Below are 24007 nucleotides of genomic sequence, written 5' to 3'. Positions count from 1 at the left end.
GCAAAAATGCATGACTAAACATATTTAAAAAATATGAATAATACTATTTTTAAGTGTTTTTGTTTTTAATGCACTAAAAATAAAAATAAAAATCGGTAACTTAATAGACACAAAACAAGTTGGTAAAGGAGCCGACCGATAAAAAAATACGATCGATAAAATACATTATTGAGCCAAAATCTGGTCCATTTTTATCAATTTTTTTTGCCTATAAGTACCTTTTTTGATTGAGCAGTCCGAAGAAATGTAATCTTCTTTACAAATGCACGTGGCATTTTCACAAGTTCCATGACCACTGCACTCATTTGTGCAAAGGCTGCTTCCAATCTCTTCAGGAGGTACTACTACTCCAGTGGAATCCTTCTTCCAGTATTTTAATTCTTTTAATGTTATTTCTTCACAATCACCAGTCATTGCAGTAATAGCTGATGCAGTGCTAACTTCATAATCATCAGTTACCTGCAGAAATAACGAACGTGATATTAATACGGAGAAGTCAGAGCTAAAAAAATTTCATTTTTCAATATTTTAGATTCTTCTGATTTCCAAACAGGAGTAAAGTAATATTTTACTTAACTAATTCATGGCCCGTGAATTAATTTACTGGTTTACCCATCCTATATTTACCGCATTTTGTGGGCCTCACTACTGCGGTTACCATTTTGCGTTACAAACAGACGTATTATAATTAGGCTAGTCAGTATCCCGCGGATAAATTCGCGGGTTCGCCCGTCTTTTATATATCGCATTTCGTGTTTCCTTAATACGACTTATTCTAGCACACAAACAGACAGACGGAATACGGCTATTCAACCTCGTCCCCAGGGTCTTGTGGCCTCTTAGCCGTTATTACGGAGTCGTTATCAACTTTATCAACAAGGCAAAATGCCCTGGGAACGAGGTTGAGGGCTATTATTAAAGAGATTAAATTTAGTGTCTTAATTACTGGTGTGAATCTAAAATACAATAATTAAGTTAGACGGTAATTAAATCTGTATTTATTTAGATCTCTATCTTCCATGAGCATTTTGCAACTTTATCATTATGGCCTTGTAGTTATCTTTCAAATGTTGTATCTTTTATTTATAATTTTTTTTCATAGCCGAGTTATGTATTAAATTAAATTGTCCTACCTGTACGTCTAACACACATTGATCAACAAATCCACTAATATCATATCCTTTTATTTGGCTCATACAGGCCTTTCCTGCAGACGACTCTTGAAGCGCTTTCGTGCATTTGTACTCCGTACCGGTTCTAGTTTTTCCAGTTTTAGTTGGAAAATCTGCTATCGTACCATTAGTTTGTTTGGGATCGTAAATATATATTCCTGTGTCTCCATCATCTGGCAAAGTAATGAAACTTTTATCAGCAACAGAACGTTTTTCACGACGATGACAATGGTCGAAAACTAAAAGAAATATGGTTTAAATGTTAACGATTGTACAGAGGTTTGGGATTTCTCTCGTAAAACTATTCATTGCGTATCAATGTGTAACTTACTTGGATGCTGAATTCCTATCACCACTGCGTTTTCGTGTGTGTACTTAGGTCCATCAGAAAATTTATTCAGGCATTCAATGACCTTGTTTTTTCCACATACGCAATATTTGTCAGCACGACTAGGTAAACATTTTGAATGACCTCCTTTGTAGTAAAATAAACTTTCACCGACTGGGATTCTACGGAAATTATAAGCGATTTCGTATCATTGCTAGGTATTAGAAACTTCAATAAAATAGGCAGTTACTTAAAATACCCACTTCCAACTTTCAGTAAAATTTTTCTGATGTTCCTTTCCTGTAAAAACCGTTCCATCTTTAGCCTCCATCTCGTTTTTCGTATTAACATCAAAATTGCCACACAGTCCTGCGGTACTTTCATACTCATCTGATGGGACTTGGACCTGTATATTTGCTAACCAATGATTTGTCCAATTTATTGCTTGAAATTTTACAAATGCTCCAGAAGGAAAGTTAACCTTAAAGAAAAACAAAAGCTATATTAAAACTTTAAGACTTTGTATAACTTTTTGAAATTTGAAGTCACAATCCGAAAAAGAAATTAATAGACACTTTGCATCCTTGGCTGTGGTTCAAAATAGACATAGGCATATATGGGCTATAATAACTTTGTTGCTGTTAGCCTGCGGGGACGCCATTTGTAACATAAGAGTATTTTTAGAGCATTTTGTGCTACGATCCATCACTTTATTTACGAAGTGATACTTTGAGATAAATATTTTTGATACTTTGAGATAAATATTTTTATACTTGATTTTACAAAAGTTAAAGAACTAAGCGAGTTTGGTGATGGGATATGAAATGTGTGTCTTGCAGAGACATGAAATGTAAAATACTTTCCAAGGCAAGCAAATAAATAAATTGGTACGAAAATCGAATTTAAGGAAACTTATGGTCTTATACACAAAATAAATTAGTTTACTCCATGGAAAAAGAATCTTTAGAAGCAATATACAACTCATTGAATACGAGTCTGTCCCTTATGGTTTGTCTAAATAATTCTTCTAATTCGTTACACATACATACACAACTTTCAAATATCTACAGCTACGCATACAAATGTTCAATTAACAGTATACTTAACGTTTTTTAAAATCATTTCATTAAGAAATTAAACTAATATCGAGGTTGTATGAAAATAATGTGGCAAATATTAAATTCGCAGCTATCCCAGCATGCCAAGAAACAGTTACTTACAACAAAGATTTTGCCATTATCATTTCTTTCTATGATCGTTCCGACTTGTGGTTCATCTGTGCTCGCAAATCTCACCCGAGGGATATTGTCTTGACACATATCAATAACAATGACGTCGTTGCCTTCTCTTACAGCTACTCCACAATTACACGCAACACTGTCACACTGGCGTGTTCTCACATGAACCTGTATTAAAATTCTAACGACTTAAAGTGCAACTTTCAGGCCGAGGAATAGAGTCATAAATGCTCTTGTCTAGGGTTTTGGATCTGTAAATTCTAAAGGTTATTGAAGATAGATGTTGAAGGCAAGGATTTCAAGTGAGTTAGAATGCAGAAAAAATAAGAACTTGGATATTTCTTATAAGTTCAGTTTTTATGTAAGCTAGAGCTAAATTTGGCGCCATCTAATCATAACAAACTTCATCGTTCGAAGCTCGTAGTATTATATGAAAAAGGGACTCAAAACGTAGACCCCGTGTAATTTTTCTTACCACCGGGAAATCGGAGTAGTTAAGGTAAGAAAAATTACGCTGGGTATCAAACGATTTTATTGCGGCCAAAATCTAGCCGCGCTTTTTGATTGGCTAATTCTATTGTTTTTTGCTCACGTGTCCATGTCGGGGAAAGCCCTTTTCATCCGAATATTCCATTGAGTGGTTTCATTCGCCCTAACAAACATTAGTAAACTATGAAGTTTTTTCCACAGTAAGATGTGGCCAAGCTTGGTAAACAACTCACAGATAAATTAAAATGGCCTCCGAAGCGATTAGTCGCATTGTCCAATTTAAACTCGGGGTTTCCGCTGAGTCATTCGTTTGCGTCTAAGCTTTAGTTTCAGAGAAACTCATTTTATGAACTCGAAGAAGAAAGCTTAGTTAACTAGGCTACCTAAAGCGTGGAAGAATATAGTAATGAGCTTAGTAGATTTTAGGATTCAGAAATCTATAATATTTTTTGTCCCGCTTAAAATTTATTTTCTGGCTGCCACAAAATATTTCCCGTATAAACCGGTTAAAATAGCTATCTATATAATAATACGCCAGTTCCGTGTGTCTGTAACAGGCAAAGTGGATGTCTCCATTTTCCTTTGATGTTGCCGAAAAATGCATGTCTAATATGTTAAATTTTCTGACGTTACGACGCGACGAAAATAACACTACTTTAACGTCAATATCCTATAGTAAATTAATGAAGCTATTACAGTGCACCTAAAACTTTGAGGCCAAATAACTTGGAAACGAGGTGGTGACGTCAATGATTTTTCACCGTGTGGGTAACTAGGGACCACCTAGGACCAATTTGGGTAATTTTTCCAAACCTGGGTCCCCGAATCCGTTTCGGAATGGACGGGTTGATGACGTCATTAAAAAACCTTTAAACCCTAATATCTCTGCAACCGTTTGTCAAAAGTACATGATCCTATACATTTTCTTGCTCAGCGTTTCAAGATCTATACGATGAAGGCAACAGGCATACACATTTCTGAAAAAAAACAATTTGTGTTCTGACATGTCTCTGCTGACGTCATCAAAATTTAAATGACGGTTGTTTTTCTCTGTTATCCTGCCTAAGTGGATTTCTCCACGGGCCTTATCGACTAGTCTATATAATAATACGCCAGTTCCGTGTCTCTGTGACAGGCAAAGTTGATGTGTTCATTTTCCTTTGATGTTACCGAAATTTCCTTTGAAGTAACCGAAAAATGCATGTCTAATATGTTAAATTTTCTGACGTTACGGCGCGACGTCAATAACACTACGTTAACGTCAATATCCTATATTAAGTTAAGGAGGCCATTATAGTGCACTTAAAACTTTGAGGCCAAATAACTTGGAAACAAGGTGGTGACGTCAATGATTTTTCACCGCGTGGGTAACTAGGGACCACCTGGGACAAATTTGGGTAAGTTTTTTAAACCTGGTTCCCCGAATCCGTTTCGGAATAGACGGGTTGATGACGTCATCAAAAACCTTTAAATCCCAATATCTTTGCAACCGTTTGTCAAAGATACATGATCCTATACATTTTCTTAATCGGCGTTTTAAGATCTATACGATGAAGGCAACAGGTGTACAAATTTCTTAAAAAAAAATTTGACTTTTGACGGGCCAATGCTGTCGTCAGCAAACTTTTTAAACCCTTATTTCTCCTTGGGTGTTCCTTGAAAAATATATGATCCTATACATTATTTTGATCAGCGTTTCAAACTCTACACATTACAGTCAACGAATAAACTAACTTCTCCAAATATTATTTTTTGTATCTGCACTTCAGACGTCAGCAAAAAATCTAAAACAACCTATTTTACCATTGTCCCCCGGACTAAGTGGATTTTTCCACGGGCCTTATCGACTAGTCTCTATAATAATACGCCAGTTCTGTCTGTCTGTGACTTTTGCAAAGTGGATAAAATTTCTTTGATAAAGTCTATAAAACATCGTCTATAAATTTGTTCTGTAAATTACCAAACTTTGACGTTAAAGCAATATTGACGTCAAAGGAAAGTATATTAAGATTAGTGAAGCCAATGCATTGCACTTTTAAAATTAAGGCTTAATAACTTGGAAACGGGTGGAAATAACTGACGTCATCTCCTGCGCGGGTAACTAGGGACTACCTGGGACCAAGTTGGGAAAGTTTTCCAAACCTGGGTCACCAAATCCGTTTCGGAATGGACGGGTAAATGACGTCATAAAAAAACCTTTAAACCCTAATATCTTTGCATCCGTTTGTCTCAAGTACACGATCCTATACATTTTCTTGATCAGCGTTTCAAGATCTATACGATGAAGGCAATAGGTACACAAATTTCTTGAAAATAAATTTTTGGGTTTGACAGGCCATTGCTGAACAAAATTTTTAACACCTTATATCTCCTTAGGCTTTTGTCGAATACATATGATCCTATACATTATTGTGATCAGCGTTTTAACCTTTACACGTTATAGGCAACGAATAAACTAAACTTGGCCAATTTTTTTTGTACCTGCACTGTTGACGTCAGCAAAAAATCTAAAACAACCTATTTTTCCATTGTACTTCTGCCTAAGTGGATTTCTCCACGGGCTTTATCGACTAGTCAGTTAATAATAAATTTGCTGGATTTTTTGAAGGATGTCAAATTTATTTTCTCTCAATGAAAGGTTACACACAGAGAAATGTCGGAGGAAAGTACTAAAATTCAAGTCCAATTTAGCAAACCCAAAATAACAATCAACCAATCAACACAAAATCGGCGTGGTTACGACTTACTCTCTTCAAAAATTTAAGAATTAGTTATATTTGTTTAGGTAAGGGAGGCTATTCGCGCTCAAAACAAAGGATTTTCCGATATTGACCACGTGAGCAAAGAATAATAGAAATAACCAATCAAAAGAGTACGGTCAGTATTTAGACCGCAGAAAAATCAAATGGAATCCAGCGTAATTTTTCCATCTTAGCAATTTCGATTTCCCGGTGGTAAGAAAAATTATTCTATGTCTCCTGGCTAGGTAAATCTAAGTTTTTTACATTTCGGGTGATAGTTCTTAGGAGAGGATGGCGTTGTTAAATTGCTGTATTTAAAAACGTTTTTTGTCACGTTTTTTGTCTTTGCTGAGAATTTTAAAATACTTAAATCTGAAATGTCAAGGAGAGCAATCTGCAAGAAGTGAAAATTTAAAATCAACAAAACCAATGTCAAAAACCAGAATTGGGAACACATTACCTTTAAAATTAAGTCATGTCTACTTTATTAGGACAATTTTTTATGGAAAGTAAATAATGCTGTTAACAAAAACAAAAAACAACTTATAGGCCCTAAAGTTTTAAAAGAAACAGTACAAAATTTCCACTTTCATTAATCTGCTAAAATTTATTGTTATTTGTTCTTATTATTAAGTGAATAATTAGAATAAATACAATTTTAAATAAAATAAACAATGGTAATTATCCTTAAACTTGCCATAGCAAAGCGACAGCATCGCGGGAACAATAAAAGTAACTTCTCCTGACTTTTATATAATAAAATTTGTAAATTTAACGAAGATTTAAAAAAAAACATGCAGCTGGAAAGAAGCAGCCTAGCTGAAAATATTCATCATATAAATTCAAAATTATTGAAGTTCCATCCTTATCATATCGTTTCGATTGACATACACGCCTGACTGAGCAAGCAAAAAAGTAAATTTAATCTTTAGTACAAAGATACAATATCGCATTTGTAGACTTTTGATAATTTTTTCTTAATATTCTCACCTTGAGGTAAGGAAAAAAAATAGGATATTAGATCAAAGAAAAAAGGTCCGAAAAGTTAAAAAAGCTATCATAAAAAAATTAAATGAAAACAAATTACCTGAAACAAGCGTGCCTTACTTTCCACCAACACATAATCGCCAATGAAGTAATGGTCGTAATAGACGTTGTCAAATGTTTTAATATGTGGGTCACCGTCGGATGAGCATCGACTGGTCCTTATATTCCTTGTTTTAACCTTAATATTAATTACTCATTCTCAACACAAAAGGGTATAGAAATGGTATATTAAAGGAAGAAACTATCTTAAGGATTGATGGACAATTTTATCCTATTGCTTAACACCCTTGATAATATATTTGGTTTCTTCCATGCATCAGATCCACTCCATGGCAGAGTGTTGCAACAAATCAACGTTGCCTACCTAAAGCTTTCATTTTTCTTCACAAAAATGACCGAAACGGCTGCGAAGAGTTGCAATTTGAAAAAACCCTGAATAGTATACAAGGTTTATAAACACTGTTTGGTTTTAATACACAGTATCGCTAACCGGCTAGTTATAGCTGCATAAGTTACTAAGCGTACAAGAAGCTGGAATAAGTATTCGTCAGTTTCAATCATGCACTTCGTTTGCACAAAGCTCCATTTTCTAGTCTCTCTTCTGTTTTTGACCAATTTTGCACAGTGAACAATTTTGTTTTTATAAAAGTCACAATCAGAGACTTTATTTTCTCATTAATATAAAATGGGTTAGAGGATAGGCAGGAGTTGCTGCCAGTGGAGAAACTAAGTACGAAAAATTTGTCTATCGGACTGGTAAGTAAGGAACTTACCAGTACATCTGGGATTTTGGTGTGGTTAAGCCAGTCAACTGCGGGGTAATAATCCGGAACGTGAAAAGATATGTGCATGATTTTATTTCCATCGTTGACAAAATCACGCATGGGAGCAACTTGTATAGTTTTAGTTTGACTAGCATTAAACTCGAGGACACACCATTCCATAACACTTTCTCTATTGTCTTGAGCAATCTCCAATTCTACTTTACAATTCTCTATTTTTTGCTGACAAGTAACAGGTACAGTGGCCGTTACGTTAATTATTACTGGTTTATCCTTTTCGGATATATCAATGATGGTTGGTGAAATCTAAATGTAAACAATTATTTTTTTTATACCTTAACATTAACTACCTATTTTTCTCATAGTATTTCATGGTGTTTTCATAAAATAGAATCAAAAAGAAATTAATGTAGAATTACGGTTGTGCTATGTATTTTATGTTATAATTTGTAAATAAGATGATTCTTAAAGTTTGTTTTGCAAAATTAAGTACAATTTACTTGCCTTTATGCCAGCAAAAAAATAATCGCTTCTTCTTGGAGCACTTTTTATTGCTGGAGTTTTGTTATAATACGACTCAACCTGGCAATATATCTAGAAAAGTAAGCAAGGTATGCAAGTCAGTTAATTAGCAAGTGCATTTTGTGATAAAGTTCTAAATATTAAATTAAATTAACTGGTTATCTAAGCCCGTGAAAGTATCTACTTAAAAAACTTAAAAACTTAAAAAATCATTCTGAGGTTGTTTTTGTTAATTTCATTATTTATTTTTCATGTTAGAAATAACGAAATGTGTCTTTGCCCGTATATTAATATATAAATAAAAAGCCCTTGCAGGCTAAAAGATTTCAGGTTCTTGTTCGTGTGTAATTTTGTTCCCTATACCTAGGTTGCCAGCAACCTGTTTTGTACAGAACTTCTACAATGTTGTTTCGTTATTTGAAACAAATTATCCCGTGGTATTATTTTGAACTTGCAAAATGTGTCATGTTATGGAATATACAAAAAATTGATTTGTGAAAATTAATCCTTTAACAAAACTGCACTACACTTCACATTCATAAGGAAAATGTTTTAGCAATTTATTAAATATTATTGATCGTGGTGTACTGATTTTTTGGAAATGTTTTACTATACCTGCGACATGACTAAAATCGTTATGAAATTTAAGATATCTAAGATTTGACCATGAAGTTGGATCCTACAAGTTTAAAAACAAAAAAAGCAATGGAAGTAGGCGAAAGGAATAAAAAGGTTATGACTACGTTATAATAGGTTTCGAATTAACAAAAAAGAATAAATCCAAAATGCAATTCCGTGGTATTATTATTTAGACTAGCTGGGAAAGCCGGAGTCGAAAGTAACTGTGTTAGCTGGAGTCATAAGTAACTGTGTTACCTGGCGTTGAACGCCTGGAAAAGCGATTAAGAAGAAGTGTAAACTGTGTCACACATTCAGGTGAAGCACTTTAGTATAGTATGTCAAAAATTGAGTGAAGCACAGAACATAGTGTTTCCGGTGTTATGTATTTTGAAAAAATAGGCGCACAACATCATGGTCTTTCCAGTGTAATATATTTTTCAAAAAATTATATTCTCTGTGATTCAAGAACTTGTCATGGTAAATTTAAATTAGTAAGCATTCAGATTTTCAGTGAATTAAATATTTTTCACATGATACTTGTTTTTGTAAGAGATGTTTGAAAATTTGTCCCGGCATGGTTGTAAATATGAAAAGACGAAAAGATTAACCCAATCAAAAGACGAGTATAATCAATGTATTCAAATAGAATTTAACCTACATTGTGCATTGCTAGCATATTGTCTGACAGCGAGCGAATATTGATCTGCTACTATCTCCCCAGAACGAAAAAAACAGCAGATGAACCCACTACACTACGGGCGAAAATATAACAGTGACGCACGGTGATAATTTTTTATCCTTTCGACAGATGTAACCGCGCCAACAAGACATTCTCAATTCTTAGCGGTTATACGCCAGAATATTTCAAACAATACAGCATGTGTTTTGAAATTAGCAGGTCCAACTCACAGTGTTTCAGTTGGAGTTTATCCTAAAAATCACCGGTATTCAAATGATGAATCTATACCAGGAAGATCTGCTAATGTCAAAACACAGGTTAATGTCTGACGAACGAAAACGGTCGAAGTAAAATTGACTTTATAGTTCTTTTAAGTAAATCTCAGTCGTCCGTTTTTTATTAATCAGTGGTTCTCCATGAAAATAAAGCAGTTAAATAATCGTCGTAAATTTGCATCATATCCTGATCAATTAACTTCGGAGTGGACGTTTCTTTTGATATCCTTGAAGTTGCCACCTTATATGCATATTCTTAACATTGTTAAAAAAGGGCTGGTGTAACAAAAGCCAAAAGATATGCAGGAATCATGCGATAAATGCCAAAAATGGTATTATACTTACATTTTGTCCAAGAAGAAATAAAGGTTTATCATCCGTTTTACTCTGAATGTAAGCTGCTGTCTCACTTCCAAACAAAATGTTTGTTTCAGGTATTATTTTCACTATTTTTAACGGAGAAACTTGATACCAGGTAACAATATGACGAGTGTCAATATTATGGCGAGTGCTAATATATTTCGGATTTATTTTACATTTAAACCTCAACCTTTTCTCATGTACATCAACAGAGAGGACCGGATCATTTTTCAATTCTGGGTAAATCTCTAAAATAAAGAATTGCAAATTATCGATCCAGACGATTATTCTTATTATTATGGAGAATCCGTATTTAACACTATTTATATCTATAAATTTTTAACCGTATTACTATTCCATACTTAAAATATTTATTTAAATAGTTTTAAATATGAGAACTTTAAATTTTAAAAATCTACTAAATCATTTATTACATCACGTAAAACAAAGAAAAATTATTACGTTTTTATCCGCAAAATCCCACACGAAATGTCAGAAACCACAGTTTAAGTAGACCAAGGAAAATCAGTCATATCTTCCCAAAAACATTTACACCAAAAAACAAAAATTTGTGTAGTCTACAACAGTTTACAAAATTCAGTTCTCTCTGAAAGTGTACTTTCTTCATCAGTCTTCTGCCATGTAAGTTACATATAAACCTTTTTGCTTTTTTGACACAAAAGATGAAGTTAATGAAGTAGGATTTTGTGACCAGTCTTGCATAGTTCATGCTAAAAAGGCTCCAGCCAAACCAATAGGGCCATATTTCTAGCAAGGTCACCTTACTAAGAAAATTTTTATATTACTTCCTTGTAGACCATGGAGTAGAACATTTATTTAATATACAATTCCTTATTAGTTCTATATATATATCTAAATTATTACTACAAATTTTTCCTCCTAATTATATAATCTATAAAAATCCTTAAAACTATACAAGCATTTAACATAATCTTAAAACTAATATGCAGAAAAACAGTAATTCCCGAGATGTGAGTACCCAGAGAAATTTATAGTCGTTTTTATGCTTATGATACCATCATAATTTTGAAAGAAGTAAAAAATTGCATCCTACGACACTGACAGTTGAAAAATAACATGAGGTACTGAGCTTAAGTTCAGCTATCTGAAGTATGTGCATTTATTTAATAGGCAGGATTTAAGGGCTGGTATTCTTACAGAGAACCAGGGAAAGTGGAAAACAGAGCGGCGTAGATAATAATAATGGTCTGATGTATAGTCATGTGATTTAAAAGCGCTGCTTAATCCTTCTCTGATAAAACAACTAGTTCAAGAAGAACAATGAAAGCGGGAAAATGGTGTTTCCAGCTCTCGCATTGAATGGCAAAATTCATTAGCGGTGTTTAATATGCAGACTTGTCTCATATCCCCTTGTTTTTGGTTTGATGTGATTTGATATATAGATACATAAATAGTATTGTTGCCAAATATTATAAATAACCTACTTGTACATCCAGGTGTAAATCCATTGGGAGAAGTTTCTTCCGGTTTACACTTTGTTTCATTTCCTATGAAAATTAGGTGCATGAATTTTTATTGACAAAATTTCCTCTACTGCTCGGGACTGATGAAAGAACAAGTAATCAGAGAAAAAATTGATCAAAGTTAGTATTCTATGAGTATCCTGTATTAGCATCCTATGATGACATTAAGATTTTTAGGCAGTTTTAAACCGACGATGAAACTACTAACCAGCACAATATCTCATAGGACATCCTCGCGTTGGTGGAAGATAATAGACAAGATATTCTTCTCCATTTTTTGAACATCTTTTTACTTTTACATCCCAAGAAACTCCATGGCAACATTCTTTTTTGTACCGCACGCAAGCTTTCATAGTTTTTACTTCTCCTACATCCGGATGTGTTCCTTTAAGCCAAACTGATCCCATCGATCCTGTAAAAATGAATCAAGCATTCCTCTCTTAGCTAGTCCCTTCTCTATGTAACGCCACACATGTTATTTGTCTTAAGATTTACTAAATTAACTACTCGTCTGGTATAGTAATACACTAAGTCTGTGTGTTTGTACGCAATATTGCGGATATACACTTTTTTGCCTTCATGAATACGCGAGAAAGTATATCTTAATTGCTAACCGACAAATTAATTGTTTGACGTTACGTCACAATGTCCATATATTAAATTAACGTCATTTTTTTAAATTAAATTTGTCTATCCATTACATTGAACCACAATTAGGGCAGTTTACCAAACCTGGATAAACTCACCCTTTTGGAGCAGACAGTTTAATGACGTTTTCAAAAAACTTTTACTCCTCAATAGCTCTGTAACCGTTTGTTAAAGCACATGGCCTACATAATAAATGCAACAGTTTAACCCTATTCGGTCCGGGGGGGGGGGGGGGGGGGGGCGGATTTCGCGCTTTTTTTTAATAACTCCTTATTGCTATGTTATATGGCTATGAAACTTATTGAGTTTCAGTATTTATCTATTAGACACCTACATGCCAAATTCAGGTCCCATACCTTTCAGAGGCCTTGATATTGGAAACTACCCCTAAAAATCTCTATGAAATCCTTATAATTGGGAAAAATTCATAACTCCTGTTAGGATTATCCTTAGAAGTTGAAACTTACAACACAACTTTGTTTTATTAAGAAGAATCATTTTGTATAATTTAGACACGTGATTAATCCGATTTCCCGATTTTGTCAGATTTTCCCCGAAAATCGGAAAAAAACGGAAAATATGTTAAATAACTTTTATTTAGGTTTTAGAAACTTCAAACAGAATACAAAAATTTGCTCTGGAACAAAAGTAATTGCATTTTAAGCAGATAGTGGCAATTTTAACAAATTTCCAGTTTCTGATGACGTCACAGAAAATGTGCTGGCGCAAGCAAAATTTTATTGCTGCCATTGTGTTCCTTTTGTGACATGCTATAAGTGTGCCAAGTTTGATTCAATTTGAACAACCCTATGAAAAGTTATTGAGGGGGCGGATTCTGCCCCCCAGTCATAGTATGTTCGAAAAACCCCGGACCAAATAGGGTTAACAAATTGCAGAATAAATATTCTAAAATATGCACTACTAATGTAATTAAAATTCATAAATCGTCATGTCCTTTCTATCTTTTTTCTGCCTAAGTAGAAAATTTCATGGGCTTATTGACTAACTTGAAATAAAACTAAAGCACATTTCATACCGCAAGAATATTGCGCTGGACAGGTAGTCGGCATTTCTCCTCCAGCTCCACTAACAAAACGATACCACTGTTTTCGCCATCTACGGTCACATGCAACGGCACGGTGTGGCACGATATTAAAACCAGTGCTTCTTTGAAAATTATTCACTTCAACGTATGTATCTTTGTCGCATGGTTCTAACATAAAAAAAACATGCAAGATTTTTAAAAAACCTGGAAAAAGGGTTAACACATTTCTTCGATTAAAACACATAATACCTGTCTAATGCTATTGCTTTTTTTAGCTAAATATAATATATATAGAAGTTGAGAATGAACACAAACATTCTTTATCATCATACAAGTTCTTTATGTTATTGTATTCTTTACAACTAGTTGATAAAGCCCGTGGAAAAATCCACTAAGGCAGGATAAAAATGAAAAAGAACCGTCATATGAATTTTGATAACGTCAGCAACCCACCCACAAAAAAATTAGAGCCTTGTTATCACGTTGCCTCCATTGTGTAAGCTTACAGTGTTGATCAATAAAATATATATGATCATGTGCTTTTGATGAACGGTTAATGAGATATAAGGGTTTTAAAATTTTGCTGACGTAAGCAATGAACCATCAAAACTTTTTTTTAAAAAAATTTGTGTACCTGTTGCCTTCATCGTATAGATCTTGAAACGCTGATCAAGAAAATGTATATGATCGAGTACTTTTGACAAACGAATGCAGAGATATTAAGGTTTAAAAGTTTTTTGATAACCTCATTACCCATCCATTCCGAAACGGATTCGGTGACCCGGGTTTGGGAAACTTACCCAAATTGGTCCCAGGTGGTCCCTAGTGAAAAATCATTGACGTCACCACCTCGTTTCCAAGTAATTTGGCCTCAAAATTTTAAGTGCACTGTAATGGCTTCACATATGTTATTTTTCGTTAATATTATTAACGTTAAAGTTTGGTAAATTACAGAACAATCTTATTGGCGATGTTTTACAGACTTTATCAAAGAAAATAGTGAAGAATTTAATCCACTTTGCAAAAGTGACAAACAGACAGACGGAACTGGCGTATTATTATGTAGATTGTCAATAAAGCCCGTGGAAAAATCCACACAGGCAGAATAAAAATTTTGATGACTTCAGCAACCCATCCACAAAAAAAATTAGAATCTTGTTTTCACGTTGCCTCTATTGTGTAGAGCTTTAACTGCTGATCAAGAAAATGTATGCTCGTGTGGTTTTGATGAGCGGTTAATGAGATATAAGTTTTAAAAATTGTGCTGACATCAGCAAAGGCCCGTGAAAACACAAAAAAGTTTTTAAGAAATTTATATACCTGTTGCCTTCCTCGTATAGATCTTAAAACGTTGATCAAGAAAATGTATAGGATCATGTACTTTTTACAAACGGTTGCAGAGGTATTGAGGTTTAAAGGTTTTTTGGTGACCTCATCAACCCGTCCATTCCAAAACGGATTTGGGGACCCAGGTTTCGGAAAATTACCCAAATTGGTCCTAGGTTGTCCCTAGTTACCCACGCAGTGAAAAATCATTAACGTCACCACCTCGTTTCCAAGTTATTAGGCCTCAAAGTTTTAGGTGCACTGTAATGGCTTCATTAATTTAATATACTTTTCTTTGACGTTAATATTAGTTTAACGTTGAAGTTTGGTAAATTACAGAACAATTTTATAGGTGATGTTTTATAGACTTTATTGAAGAAAATTATGAAAAATATAATCGACTTTGCAAACGTGACAGACAGACACACGGAACTGGCGTATTATTATAGAGATAATAATTGCTGCTCACTTGGGAAATTTAGAGTGTAATTGATCAGGCAATTCGTATAAGTTGATGTTTGGAAATGTTACTTGAACTAAAGGAACTAATTTAGACTTATTATTCATGATAATATCTGTCATCAAAACCAAAGTGGAAATGTATGTAAATTCAACTGAGTGGTAAGCGGCAAATATTAGTATGTGAGAGTTTTTCAAACATACGGAGCATCTTTTATTAGTTTTTCGATAGGAAATCGAAAATATCGGAGCTAGCTTTTCGTAACTTTTGTGTGGTAAAAAAAGTTAGAAATATATAGTCAACTAAGTTGTAGACATTCTATTTGTTTGATTGAGAAACAAATAAACACTTTGTAAATATTTGATTCTTATCTCATTCAACTTTTACGTGAGAATGATATCGTTTAAAATAAAAATAAAAGTTTTTGCCTACATTACAATCTTATTAGGTATTTCTATGGCCTGAATTTTCAACACTCGACCCCTCTTTAGCTATTTACCTACCAAAAAAGATGGTTACATTATAGAGAAAGCCATTTATCTGACTTTCGTTTATCTCTTATAATAATACGGAGAGTGTGTCCGGTGTCCGTCTGCTTGTGACAGGCAAAGTGTATGTGTTCATTTTCCTTTGATGTAGCCGAAATTTCCTTTGAAGTCTCCGAAAAAGTTATATCCATTTTGCTAACGGGTTTACTTTGCTTACATCACGTGATCAAAATGGAGCAACTTGATTTGTTAAAGTAAATTTAACGGCTTTCTTTACAAAAATGATGTCCCTTGACACCAAAAAAAAGAACAACAACAGAACGGTCCCTTCGTCTTGAAAAAAATACAAAAAGTAATTCAGAGAAAGAAAAGACAAAAAAGTGGAGTGAGAAGTGGTAGCTAGAGCTAAAATTAAAGTAGTAAAGTTAGAAGTAGAAAATAAAGGCTAGAATTTGAAGTGGATTTGAAATCACAAATAGTAAGAACTTTCATGTTTTCAGACGTTTAGTTTTTATGTCACTGGAGCAAGCAGACTGGCATTTTCCAAGAAAAGCCTCAAATTCTTGAAGTTTTATATTTTACCACTTTTATTTAAAAAAAACTAGCCAACACATTTGTTTATCAATCAATCAATCAATCAATCAAAGAAAAAATGATTTACATGGCCTATGGATTAATTATGGAGTACCTATCCTGGAATACCAACACTGTTAGCAAGCTATTGAGTCATATTGGTAATCAAAAACAATACAAACATCAAACAACACATTACGTTACATGACATTACAGGACAGGACAAACAAAAAGTAGCTGTTCGTAATAATAAATAACTGATTAAGTTAGAAAAAAACATAATCAATATATAATGTACGAACCGCGGAGACACACCCTAAGTAGTTAATCAGTGCTTTCTTGAGGGTAGATTTGAGCTCATATTCAGTCAAGTCAAGACGTTTTATACTTGGACATTTATCATGACAAAATTGCTATGACATAACGGCTTGATGACGTATAGACTTCGTACCAAAACTACTAGTGCAAACAAGTTTAAAATTAATCCACGAGCATTAGCCCTGGTATTATGGGAGTGGGAGAAGTCAACTGCAAATGAAGGTTTTTTTGAAGAGGAGAAGGAACCTTCTGATGATAAATACGACGAATTAAAAGAGAATTTTAAAAATGAATAAGATCAGTAAATTTCATTAATCCTAGTTGAATAAATAAAGGATCAGCAGAAGCAAAGTAATTAATAAAGGTCATCAATCGGATAACCCAGTTTTGCAAGGTAACAACCCTCTTAATAAATGAGCTTACTGATTGTCCCCAGATTACGGAGCAGTAGTTTAGATGAGAATAAAAAAGAGCTTAATAGATAGAGAGTAAAACATCTTTCGGAACCAAGTGTCTTAGTTTGGCTATGATTGCATTAGTCCCTCTTAGTTTAGAAGCTGCAGTATCAATCTGCGGCTTCGAAGTTAGGTTAGAGTCTAGAAGCATTCCTATGTATTTAATAGATCTGCTTTGAAATAATCTTTCACTTCCTACAGTAAGTTGGATTTGTTTAAAAATAATGTATTCCGTTTTTGTGGCATTTAAGGCAATTTTATTAGCATTAAGCCAGTGCCAAAGCAATTTTAAATCAAGATTTAATTTTTTGTTAAGAGATCGAATAAAGGCTGTTGTTAAAGATAATGGCTTTTTTATATTTCGTATTTTTTGGTGGAGAACTAAGCTGTATGTGATTTCATTTTTGCTGCAAGAAAGTTTTTGTTACTTTGTCTGACAAAAGCTTTTTTGTTTTTTATATTTTATGAAATGCCTGATTTTTCTTTAATTTCGAGTGTTTTATAACCTTTCTGTGGAAGATTTATGGGCAATGGCAATATAGAACATGCTAAATGAACTGATTTTTGTTGGTTTGGATGTGCTCCTCACAAACCGATCTGTTTTACATTTTGTGTAAACTTCTGTGAGTACGGACCATTACACTATGTTTTCCAAAAATAATATATGTCTTTGTTGATTCAAATTTACTCCTTATTCTTTTTGACATTTCGTTTAAAATGGTTGGTAAAGGTTACTGCAGATCATCATACTAAGAAATAAAATTTGTGTTCTTAACCGGTTTTTTGTATATTTTTGGGGAACAGGATAGTTGCAACCGAATGAATGATTTTTCAGATATAAATGTGATGTTTTTGACACTTCTGGTTAAAATATTAATCCTTTTATGCAATGTAAATATTTGAGATGTGATATATGAGCCTTTATTATTACTGTTGGTATTGTACATGAATCTATACATTATTTATGGTCAACGTTTTAAGCTCTGCACATTGAAAGCAATGTATCAACAAATTTTAGGAAAAAGTATTGTGTATTGACGGGTCCTGGCACACGTCAACAAAATACAAGTTACATTTCTCTTTTCTAATGTACTCCTTCCTAAGTGGATTTCACATCACAAATTTTAACAAAAATTTTTTTTGTACTTTATAGGACTTTACTGACGTCATCAAAATTTTAAAATTTTAAGACACTTATATCTCCTTATGCGTTTGTGAACACATATGATCCTATATACTTTTTTTACCAATTTTATCAATTTGTACGCATAACAGGTAGCAGATAAATTACATTTTGTCAATTTTTTTTTGTATATCCACTGCTGACGTTAGCAAAACCTGCAACACTACCTTTAATCTTCTGCCTGAGTGGATTCTTCCTCGGGCCTTTTCGACTAGTCTATTATAATAATTCAGAGACTGTGTCTGTCCGTAACAGGCAAAGTGGATATCGTCATTTTTCTTTGATATCGCCGAAAAACTTATGTCTAATATGTTAAATTTTCTGACGTTACGGCGTGACGTCAATAACGCTACTTTAACGTCAATATCCTATATTAGATTAATGAAGCCATTACAGTGCACTTAAAACTTTGAGGCCTAATAACTTGAAAACGAGGTGGTGACGTCAATGTTTTTTCACCGCGTGGGTAACTAGGGACCACCTGAGACTAATTTTGGTAAGCTTACCAAACCTGGCTCCCAAAATCCGTTTCGGAATGAACGGGTTGACGACGTCATCAAAAAACCTTTAAACCCTAATACCTTTGCAACCGTTTGTCAAAAGTGCATGATCTTATACATTTTCTTGATCATCGTTTCAAGGTTTATACGATGAAGGTAACAGTAATTTAAATTTCTGAAAAAAAATTCGGGTTTTAAGGGTTTAAAGATATGATCATATTCATTATTTTATTCAGCGTTTCAACCTCTACACGTTACAGGCAACGAATAAACTAATTTTCGCCAATTCCTTTTTCAATTTGCAATGCTGACGTCAGCAAAACGTCTTAAACAACCAACTTTTTCAATGTCCTACTGCCTAAGTGGATTTTTCCACGGGTCTTTATCGACTAGTCTCTATAATAATACGGAGCTTCCGTTTGTATGTCTGTCTGTGTGTGTGTCTTTTACAAAGATCATATATTTTTACCACGCGAATGCGCGAGTTTTTCGAGTTTTTTTGTCAATATCTTTTAACGTCAATATCTTTTATTAAATTAATGAAGCCATTACAGTGCACCTAAAACTTTGAGGCTAAATAACTTTGAAACAAGGTGGTTACGTCAATCTTTTTTCACCGCATGGGTAAATAGGGACCAACTTGGACCAATTTGGGTAAGTTTCCCAAACCTGGGTCCCTGAATCCTCTTCGGAATTGACGGGTTGATGACGTCATCAAAAAACATTCAAACCCTAATATATTTTAAACCGTTTCTCAAAAGTACATAATCCTATACATCTTCTTGATCAGCGTTTCAAGATCTATACCATGAAGGCAACAGGTGTTCTACTACAGGCTATCTAACAAAAAAAATTGGTATTTTTGACGGGCCATTACTGACGTCAGCAAAATTTTTAAACCCTTATATCTCATTAACCGCTCATCAAAAGAACATGTATATCTCATTAACCGCTCATCAAAAGCACATGATCATATACATTTTCTTGACCAGAAATTTAAGCTCTACACTATACACGCAACAGGTAAACTGAATTTCGTCAATTTGTTTTTGCATATGCACTACTGACATCAGTAAAAAGTCTTAAATAACAAATTTTTACAATGTCCTCCAGCCTTTATATTTATAAAATTCATATTAATAAAGTAAACATATTGCAAGTACCCATAACTAAAAGAACTTTATCACTATAATTACTTTTTCACATTTTCATCAGAAGATTTTATAACGCCAGGAGTGAATAAATACGATCTTATATTATTGTTATTATTATTACCCTTTTGATAGGATTTATGAATTTATAATAAAGATAAGTTTCTAAGTTGCTGGACTTATAGTCATATAATTAAATGTAGTATATAGTCATATAAATAAATAATTAAATTAAATGGAAAAAAATTATGTACCTAGAACCTACCCCAAAAATATATGATATAATAACAAAAAGAAGGAATTACAAATCAAGGTACCAAAAAAAGAAGTGTTTAATGGCTTTATTTGTGCATTCTTCATTAAACGCCCTTCTCGAATAAGCGTCCATCTAAATAACCGCCGAAAGGCGATCTCAAAATGTTTATTTTTGTCTTTTCTCTTAAAAATGCGTTATTATTTCATTGACGTAAAGGGAATTTAACCATGAAAATTTACCCTCAGCGAGGAAAAAGGGAGGGGGGCATGTTATTTATATTTGTTACGTATATCTTCTGTTTTTTAATTTACAACCATAACAATTTCTAAAAAGAAAGCTTTTGCATAAAACAAAAAATGTTTTTTTTAAGCGCCGCTCCTGATTTTCCTCAGGCGCCTAATCGAACATTTACGCTAACTTGTTAATTGTTCTGTATTTACTTACTAAACATAGACATAATATTGTTGTAGTGTAATCATTTAAAGTTGTTTATTTATTCACATTTATTTATTTATTTATTTATTATTCAAAACGAAGGATTTACATGACTTTGCAGAATCTATAAAAAGGTTCATAACAGCGACTGTTCCAAGGTAGGGCGGCTGCCCAAAGTCGGACATTTTTTAATCATAACCCAAGTGGGGCAAAACTATGCAAAGTAAAACAGATTCCTTTATCAGATGGACTGCATTCTTGCGTCTTAAAATAACTTTATTAAACTACTTTAAGCTTTACTATTTTTATGCCTGAACTTAATTTAACGAAAATTCGCTCTTATGAACACATACTTAACCAAAATTTAAACAATTAATCTACAACTATTTCAGAAAAAGCATGCCCAAAATAGAGCATACATGATATCCAATGCATACATGAATACCCAAAGTACCCGACTTTGGGCAGGAGAAAACACCCGAAGCAGAGTATTTTTAATATTGACGATTTTTGACTAACTTTGCGCAGGAATAGCAATTCCCCAAAGTAGGGCACTTTTATATTGACGATTTTTGACTGACTTTGGGCAGAAAAAAACCACCCAAAAGTAGGGCATCTTAATATTGACGATTTTTAACTGAGTTTGGGCGGGAATAAAAACCATTTAAAGTCTAGCAGCTTTCCGACCAAATACTACCTCGTAGGGTGTCATTTTTATGCTTCGCACAAATGAAGTGTTCATAGCATCTATAACATGTAAAAATATTAAGATTAGTTACCTTTAAAAAAAATTTTAGAAATATAAACAAAAATCAGGAAAACTTCGCTGACAGCAAAAAACTTTTATTAGATTTTGAATTTATTCAACAGAAAACACTAAATTATCTTAAAAATTAAAAAAATTATCTTAATTATCTTAAAACTAAATTATCTCAAAATACTAACACTGGATTTTTGGCAGCCAATCAGACCAGTTGCATGTTCCCGTCTACATTGTGTTACTTAAGGGCAGAAATTTTCGCGAAGATAAAAATCGCGAAATTGGAAGAAATTTTACAGAAAAAAGTTTCGCAAAATCTCCAAAACATTTATTTTTGGGAACAAAAACCTTCGCGAATGACAATGAATTTCAGGAGAATGAACAACTTAAAATACGAACCAGATAATGTTTTTGACAGGTTTGCTAAGAAAACAGTTGATAAAAATGGAGACACAGTTGGACACTTGCGAAAACAAATATCAAGAGTGACAAAGTACTTTTGGGATCGATGTTTCACAATGCTATGCAAGCTGACTTTAAATCATTACTACCGTTCATCTTTAGTTCAAGGTGGACTTGAAATCAAGTGTGAAGTCATGATAAATGCACGGTTAAAAATGTTTCAAACAAGACTGATAACACGCTTAGAATTGGCTCACAATATATACACTGAACCTGTGGAACAAAAACTGATCAATTTTGTGATGAAACTTCCTCCGTTAATTAGCATGCCCGGTACACAATTGAAGAAAAACAAAAGAAAGAAAATGTCAACTTCGGATCAAAATTCTGGAAATTGGAGTAGAGATATTCGTGAAATGTTTTTGAGCGGCAAAAAAAAAAAGAGAGTCCAGCAAGAAAACTGTATTGTTATATAGAAATATGACAATACAATTATATAGAAAAAATTCGCCAAATTATTGTCTCTTCGTTTTTTTCTTGAAATTTGAAATTTCTGATACGAAGATATTTAAACTTTTCCGTTTTTTCAATTTTAGCTGATTTCCCCACATTGAGTCGGACTTTAGAGTTGAGTTTTAGGTCAATTTTTCGTACTGATTTTTTTTTTTTTTTTTTTTTGTGATTCTATTATTTCTACCCTTCTCCTCGAAGCCCTCGTTATTGAAATAGCGTGTAATCATAGTAAATAGCGTGAAATCTCGAAAAATGGTCCACGATGTAATATAGCCATTTTAATTGCCCATCTGGCTTCCTCTGCATGTCTATTAGATCAATCTGAAAAAACACGTTCTTATTTTTATCGTGTTAAATACACGGTAAGTTTAAACGGACCGTTTAATTGTAAGAAAAACTTATAAGTTTCGTTGCAGGTAATATACCTGTCTACACGTTAAGATAAAATGTATCGTTTTTTTTTAAAAAAAAATCTCTTTTCACAATGAATACAAAAGGAAAACACGTAAATCTCCCGTTGCGTGTATTGTTATAACAGCAGCAGGGTAAATCTTGGAAGAAAAAAAGAGGTTAGATTAGAAACGGAAAAATATGCTCAAACCTTTAGTTTAAACAAAAGCTCATTAATCATTCTGTTAATTTCAATAGAAAAAACTTAGCAAAGTTGAACATGTCCAACTTTTAAAAAAACTAATAATTCTTTTTTTTTTTTCAATAAGCACTGTAATTTTTCATACATGCACCACATAGGGTAAAAACTTTTAAAGTCAGGCGGCTAAAGCCAGACAAATATTTTCCCCCGACTTTGTATAAGGCCTGACTTTGTGTGGGACACGACTATGAATGAAAGAGGAGAATTTAATGCCTATTAAGTAATTTTCCGTGCAAAAACCCGTGCCATTTTTATTGCCCTTCTTATAGTACTGTAGCTCTAGTCTTTTTGTCAACTTTTCTTAACTCGAATTGTCTTCTTATCCACAATGACTGAACTGTGTATTAGAGCGAAAATACTATCAAAAGAATTATGCTTTAACAAGAATCACAACTTAGAAGACCTCAATCAAGGAGCTGTTGTCTTCTACGTCCGTATAATAGGTGTTTTAATTGATGTGATCTAATTGGATAGTTTTCTTTCATTTCCATCCTTTTATTACCTTTTCAACTAATAATAAAGCAATTCCGATCTTTGCTGGATGACATTGTAATTTGTTAGCGCGCAGGCAAACCCACGAGATTACTCCCATTCATTTGGATTTATATTCTCAACAATATGACGGTTGATAATTTGAAAACGCCTTCTGCTCTAAAAACGTCTATGAAAGAAAACCTCGATAACTGATGAGGACTGGGAAACAACGAATTTAATAGGGTGGATTTCCATTGCCAACTAATTTTTTATTATTTTTTATTATAACTCCTAAAATTGTCTTCCAACAAGGACTAACTTTATGATAGTTCTATGCCCTTCAAATAAGTTATTCTCTTCTCAGGGAGGATGTCTGATACTCATATATTTTGGAGTACCGTCTCAGTACAAATAATTACAACCGTTCACCTGTTTTAACTGTTGCGAGCAGCCCAATTGCATACAATGTTAAGATGAAATAACCCATCACTTTCAGCTTGGTCCACTGCAAAAACAGTAGCTCTTGTTGTAAATTTTCCTAATAAACTAAAAATAATTTTAAATGGGTCCTTAATTATAGTTTAGCAAATATGATATTTGTGTTTCGAC

The 24007-nt window shown here is 33.4% G+C and overlaps 1 protein-coding gene across 4 annotated transcripts in view; it reads right to left on the bottom strand.

Moving 5' to 3' along the window:
• Window positions 1–24007, bottom strand: part of LOC130647079 (von Willebrand factor D and EGF domain-containing protein-like) — a 28278-nt gene extending 4271 nt beyond the window's left edge. Inside the window, exons 1-13 of one of the 4 annotated variants that reach the window (XM_057452804.1) lie at window positions 23828–24007; window positions 13444–13620; window positions 11968–12171; window positions 11721–11783; window positions 10240–10502; window positions 8302–8391; window positions 7789–8103; window positions 7056–7193; window positions 2721–2906; window positions 1764–1981; window positions 1504–1682; window positions 1134–1411; window positions 219–459 (exon numbers count right to left, since the gene is read on the bottom strand). In XM_057452804.1, coding sequence (XP_057308787.1) covers window positions 219–459; window positions 1134–1411; window positions 1504–1682; window positions 1764–1981; window positions 2721–2906; window positions 7056–7193; window positions 7789–8103; window positions 8302–8391; window positions 10240–10502; window positions 11721–11783; window positions 11968–12171; window positions 13444–13620; window positions 23828–23885 — 2410 coding nt within the window. In that variant the 5' untranslated portion in view covers window positions 23886–24007. Of the gene's footprint in view, window positions 1–218; window positions 460–1133; window positions 1412–1503; window positions 1683–1763; window positions 1982–2720; window positions 2907–7055; window positions 7194–7788; window positions 8104–8301; window positions 8392–10239; window positions 10503–11720; window positions 11784–11967; window positions 12172–13443; window positions 13621–20171; window positions 20288–21294; window positions 21337–23827 lie in introns of those variants that run through there. The other 3 variants (XM_057452807.1, XM_057452806.1, XM_057452805.1) reach the window with 3 other exon arrangements.

This window comes from Hydractinia symbiolongicarpus, chromosome 6 (genome assembly GCF_029227915.1).
Source record: "Hydractinia symbiolongicarpus strain clone_291-10 chromosome 6, HSymV2.1, whole genome shotgun sequence".
In the NCBI taxonomy this organism is placed as follows: Eukaryota; Metazoa; Cnidaria; class Hydrozoa; order Anthoathecata; family Hydractiniidae; genus Hydractinia; species Hydractinia symbiolongicarpus.
The sequence above is the reverse complement of the archived record's forward strand: the minus strand, read 5'-3'. Positions and strand labels throughout refer to the sequence as shown.